The 6000-nt window shown below is 42.7% G+C and overlaps 1 protein-coding gene across 1 annotated transcript in view; it reads left to right on the forward strand.

Annotated features, from left to right (window-relative positions):
• Positions 1–4202, forward strand: part of cecr2 (CECR2 histone acetyl-lysine reader) — a 104824-nt gene extending 100622 nt beyond the window's left edge. The window contains exons 18-19 of the mRNA XM_083763388.1: positions 1426–1495; positions 2361–4202. Of these exons, the coding sequence (XP_083619514.1) occupies positions 1426–1477 (52 nt within the window). The 3' untranslated portion in view covers positions 1478–1495; positions 2361–4202. The remainder of the gene's footprint in view (positions 1–1425; positions 1496–2360) is intronic.
• The last annotated feature ends 1798 nt before the right edge of the window (positions 4203–6000 follow it).

Consider the following 6000-nt stretch of genomic DNA (forward strand, 5'->3'; position numbering starts at 1 on the left):
TACATTAGAGTTGTAGTCTTGTTAGGTTGTGTTTACATTAGAGTTGTAGTCCTGTTAGGTTGTGTTTACATTAGAGTTGTAGTCCTGTTAGGTTGTGTTTACATTAGAGTTGTAGTCCTGTTAGGTTGTGTTTACATTAGAGTTGTAGTCCTGTTAGGTTGTGTTTACATTAGAGTTGTAGTCCTGTTAGGTTGTGTTTACATTAGAGTTGTAGTCCTGTTAGGTTGTGTTTACATTAGAGTTGTAGTCCTGTTAGGTTGTGTTTACATTAGAGTTGTAGTCTTGTTAGGTTGTGTTTACATTAGAGTTGTAGTCCTGTTAGGTTGTGTTTACATTAGAGTTGTAGTCCTGTTAGGTTGTGTTTACATTAGAGTTGTAGTCCTGTTAGGTTGTGTTTACATTAGAGTTGTAGTCCTGTTAGGTTGTGTTTACATTAGAGTTGTAGTCTTGTTAGGTTGTGTTTACATTAGAGTTGTAGTCTTGTTAGGTTGTGTTTACATTAGAGTTGTAGTCTTGTTAGGTTGTGTTTACATTAGAGTTGTAGTCCTGTTAGGTTGTGTTTACATTAGAGTTGTAGTCCTGTTAGGTTGTGTTTACATTAGAGTTGTAGTCCTGTTAGGTTGTGTTTACATTAGAGTTGTAGTCCTGTTAGGTTGTGTTTACATTAGAGTTGTAGTCCTGTTAGGTTGTGTTTACATTAGAGTTGTAGTCCTGTTAGGTTGTGTTTACATTAGAGTTGTAGTCTTGTTAGGTTGTGTTTACAATTGCACTGTGGCAGCGCTTCAATATGTCATCAGTCTCGCGTTGATCCCGCCTCTAGTGGCCGCATACGGCCACATATCGCTCCGGTCAGCATTTGTAACTAAATCTGACTGAGGGACTGCCATTGGATTAGTTTGAATTTTTATTTTTTCATGTCATATGAAAGCAGGGAATCATAGCATCAAATTGACATTGGTTGTTCAGTTTGACCCACCAGTTTTGGAGATATGGCTTATAGAGTAATGTCTGGCAGAGAAACAGCGAGTTGAGAAAACAGGCTTGGAAGGTTCACTTCTGTGGACTCTTAACATTACACCTAGCTACATGTTTGGGCATTTATTTCATATTTACATGTCGATTTCAGCTCTGACACTTTCTCCTCTGGTGAAAAGCTGTAATTTGCGCGATGGCAGTCTCTCAGTCAAATATGTTCACATTTGTTCGGAGTGCATCGTCTGAGAGGGACCAGATGGGAGCAGCAGGAGGAGGAACTCACTGCTGCCGCCATCTGGCGGAGTCAGGTTATATACTGTCCCCAGCCTGTTGTCCCAAGACAACATGGGACACTGACATGTCTGATGCTTTGGGACGCGTTGTTGGCTGCAAAGCTTCTGATGATGTCTGCATTGGGAAGCAGTGGTTGACGTTGTGATTGTCCCCCAGGCAGCAGATGATGGCAGCTCCCAGTGGTCCCAGCAGCAAACAGGGAGTGTGACCAACCCATGTGAGCAAAGTAAGTCAACTTACTCTTTTGTTGTGGCATTCTGTTCCTGTTTTTTATCGGCCTATAAATGTAGGTTAGATGTCAGATAAAACAAGTTATGCCTTGGCCACAGAGAATATACTCTTTTTTTCTGATTAGTCTGATTTCAGTGCTAACAATAAAACATCAAAATAACAATGTATTGTATACCAAAACTTAACTAAATCATCTGTCAAGAAATGGGGACAAGAAGGGGCGGCGGTGGCTCAGCGGTAGAGTGGCCGGATGGTAACCACAAGGTTGCCAGTTCGAAACCCTGTGGTCTCCCCCAGAGTTAGTGTCGAAGTGTCCTTGAGCAAGACACTGAACCCCTAATTGCTCCTGATGTGCTGGTTGGTGCCTTGCATGGTTTCCGCCACCATTGGTGTATGAATGTGTGCATGAATGGGTGAATGTAATGCACAATCTATGTAAAGCGCCTTGGATAAAGGCGCTATATAAATGCACCATTTACCATTTTAATATTTACCATTTAAGAAGGAATACAGAGAAGTGCTGGGGGTTGAGGTGGAGTCTGAAGAGGTGAATCTTCAGACTGCTGCGGAACATTGTTAGTCTGTCTGTAGTTGTAACTGCTGTTGGGAGTTTATTCCACAGTTTGGGAACCAGGGGAAGGGGGGGAGAGCCGGGCAAATTCAGGGGAGAGGGAAATCATACTCGGGGAACGATTCTAATCATTCGGTCCCGGTGAGAATCCGCCCTCAGGCATGTGTTAGTGTTGTCCAACTTGATGATCAAGTTGTCAGTGGGGCCATTGGGTAGATCTCCGGTTGGAAGATTGATCATTTTCTTTTTGTGAACATAACCCTGAAGCAAATTGTTGTTCTGCTTTCAGGCTAAGGAGCAGCTAGATACATCTGGACAACGAAGAGCAACGTGGATCATTGGCAGCCTCTAAACAGGACTGTGCTCTTGGGGGTGTTGATCTGCACGGTGAGGTGGGAGAAAAATGGACCCCCTTCTCTTTGTCTGTTTGGGTCTTTCATGAAACGCCAGGAAGCAGCACTCCCAACTGGAACCTCTGCTGTCTCTGTGCTCGCTTGACAGAGACAATGGAGGCGGAGGCCATATTTATTCTAGAGTGTCTGTAAGGATGTATAGTCTTATTCAGTTCCATGTAAACCTCTTGTTGATTTGCTCAAACTAAATAAACTGTCCTTTATTTTCTGTACCACTGGAGTTGTTTCACCTCAGACGTATAGGCAGCTGGTCCTATATAGGTTCAGACACAACAACAACAAGAACACTGGACAGCCTTTCTGCTAAAGCAGCAGTCTCAATCTGAATGAACAGGACAACATGTTCTAGTCACTGAACATGGTGTTGTCGTGCGTGTTGACCGCAGTCCTTAACGGACCTGAAACTAGTTCTCACTACTGTCAATCTACTGAAGGGACTATTAGAGAATTTTCTTTTTCTTTTTACTCAGGTGCAAAAACAAAAGGAGGTACTAAGAGACTCCCCCCTTAACCCCGTCAACTCACAGGCCCTTTGCTGTTGCCTTGGAATTGTTGAATGTATGTGTAAATGTGTAGATAAATGAGAACGGCACATTTTGCTGAGTGTGCAAGACCTTGTCTGAAGAACAAAAACACAAATATGTCTTCATCAAAAAGGCCCCAGATACTATTTCTATATCCCGTCTATATCACAGAATCCTTCTTTAGTTCCAGGGTGAAATGTTTTTATGCATCGTTCAAAAGCTGCCTTTACTGTTTTAAGAATTGTCTTTGACTAGCAAAGACACTGACTGGCAGAGACGGCCTGTTTGTTTCCGACTTTCTGCTATGCACAAGGGATATTATTAGTTCCGTATCTACTGGAAGTTAGTGGCCTTCGTCTTAAGTTGGTTCTTGTTACCGTGTATATATGCATATAGAAATATTAAATACAGCTCTTCACTGTAATCGACAGGTCCTCCATCCCAAATTCGGAGGGAATTACAGTATATCCACAGCCACGTCTCATTGACGTGTACACGTAATGAATAATAAACTACAGATACCTATTTGTAGTTTATTATACGACCGTCCGTCCCACCACCTCGTTAACGTTGTCACAGTGGTCGACGATTAATCCCGCTGCTTATTTTCATGAATCTCATTTAAATTACACCTTTTTTGTTTTAAATATCTCATTATTTTTGCATTCCTGCATAAGGTTGTTCTACTGTAGTTTGTAAATATGTTCTTTGATAATATCTTTCACAACCACCACTTTGGACCATATTCACACCAACAGCCATTTTTGCTCTTCTGCGCTCACGCTCTCAAGTTGTCCCACAACTTCCTGAGTGTCAGGATCAGGGACGTTGCACACATTGACATCAAAGGGGGCTTCGGCCCCTGCCCTTTTACCCCGTCTGTAAAGCAACTGCCCTCTCCAGACCACGAATGCAGCGTTTACTACACGGTGAAAGAAATGCTAATACCCCTCCTCTCCTTTCCATGCCATACCGGCGGGCAGCACTCAGGAGAATCACTTTCTCCTGAACGTGAGCGCAGCATTTTTTGCGTTTTAATTTGTTTTCGAAATCCATGCCGTTACACCGCATCTCCAGTAGCTAAAGAGTGCTGGGTTGAGCCTCGAAAATAGCCGATCTACAAGCTCTCAACGCGTCGCAGCCCTGCGACGCGTTGAGAGCTTGTAGATCTTCTATTTTCGCTATTGTTTTGGTCTCTGCACGTCCCTGCTGAGTGTGTGAGCAAAATGGCCGCTCTGTATAATATGGTCCGTGGTCGTTTGGAGCGCTTCCTCATCCCACTATTCAATATTACTAAACATTATCCTCAGGGTGTACAGTTTCTATATATACGGGTATTTGATTAATTATTTGAAGGAGTGAACACGACGGAAATAGGACTGGAGGAGTCGAAGCATATCAACTCACCTCAAGTTTATTGTGAAGAAAACTTTTGTTTGACATTATTGTAAGATGATGTTGTATGTCCTCTTGACAACGTTTAGCCGAAACTCAGACTGCCAACCAACCCTTTTACCACAGCGGCTTTTTGTTTGTTTTTTAGCTGTAAACGAGCAAAGGCTTATCTCTGTGATTTGTGAATGCGTTTCCTTTTTTTGTCAGTTATTTCTATAGGGAATGGACGTCATTGTGTTAAATCTTCATTCCTGTTCCGTTGATATCGCGGGGCTTTGTCCTGGACATGTATAATTTTGGCTTTTGTTGTTGAACTGATGTATCTCCTCAAAACTGTATTTGCTATCGGAAGTTCTTCTCCGTCATAATATCAATGTTGCACCTAATGAGCCCCACAGTCAATGATGGCAGCAAACAAATCTACCTCATTTAGCCAGTCCAACCTGGCAACCACTAAGTCCTGCCGTTTTCCTCCATCTCTGGGTCCGCCTGGCAACCCGTCGTTCTCCTATAATCTGACGTTTTTTTAGCACCAGCTGATCCTCTTCCAACTTTAGGAGACATTTGGTATTCATAATTGAATGAATGGCTTTTGAATCCGTCTTTAAAAATAAATAAAACGAAAGTCAGTTCGCAGAACGATGCACTAAAAATCGGTGGTTCGCAAACTCTTCTGGGTCAGTCAGGAGAATATCAACCTCTTCTGGGTCAGGGCCCCAAATCTCAACCTCTTTTGGGTCAGTCAGGGCCCTACTTGAGAATCTCAACCTCTTCTGGGTCGGTCAGAATCTCAAAAGCTTCCATGGCCCACCCATTTGACCACTTAATGTGGCATGTGCATTTTCATAGCAAGATTATTTTAATGATCAATCAACCAATTACGTTCCGACTTTGATGAATGGAACCAACATAGCATACTTTAAGTTCCTATGTATCTGTATCACATAAAAAATATATTTTTGTCAAGGTTTTAAAGAAAACAAATCGCTACATTTGTTTTATACCATGTGTTTTATATTGTAATGCTATGCCATATAATGCTATTTTTTTCTTTTTGCCCATATTTGGGGGCCCACTTGCAATATCCTCGCGGCCCACCAGTGGGACCCGGCCCACAAGTTGAGAACCACTGACTAATGAAACCTCAAATGAATGTGCTTTCATGTGATGCTCTGACTGCTCCTCGGAGTTCCTCTGCTTTCATGTGATGCTCTGACTGCTCCTCTGAGTTCCTCTGCTTTCATGTGATGCTCTGACTGCTCCTCAGAGTTCCTCTGCTTTCATGTGATGCTCTGACTGCTCCTCGGAGTTCCTCTGCTTTCATGTGATGCTCTGACTGCTCCTCGGAGTTCCTCTGCTTTCATGTGATGCTCTGACTGCTCCTCGGAGTTCCTCGTGTTTGGTTTTTTTGAAGCAACAATAAGACCTTTAGAAGTGGAGCCAGTTTGTTTTGCGTTGAACTTTTGTGTCTAAAGGTTATTGTGAACGTCTTCATCGGTTGGATGGAGAGAATGGACATTATGTCGGATGTCACCAGAAAGGGACTCGTGTTTTATGTTTTTGTTTTTGTCTCTTCAAGCTGTGTACAGATTGCATT

Source organism: Protomyctophum parallelum, assembly GCF_964188405.1.
Source record: "Protomyctophum parallelum genome assembly, chromosome: 4".
Taxonomy (NCBI): Eukaryota; Metazoa; Chordata; class Actinopteri; order Myctophiformes; family Myctophidae; genus Protomyctophum; species Protomyctophum parallelum.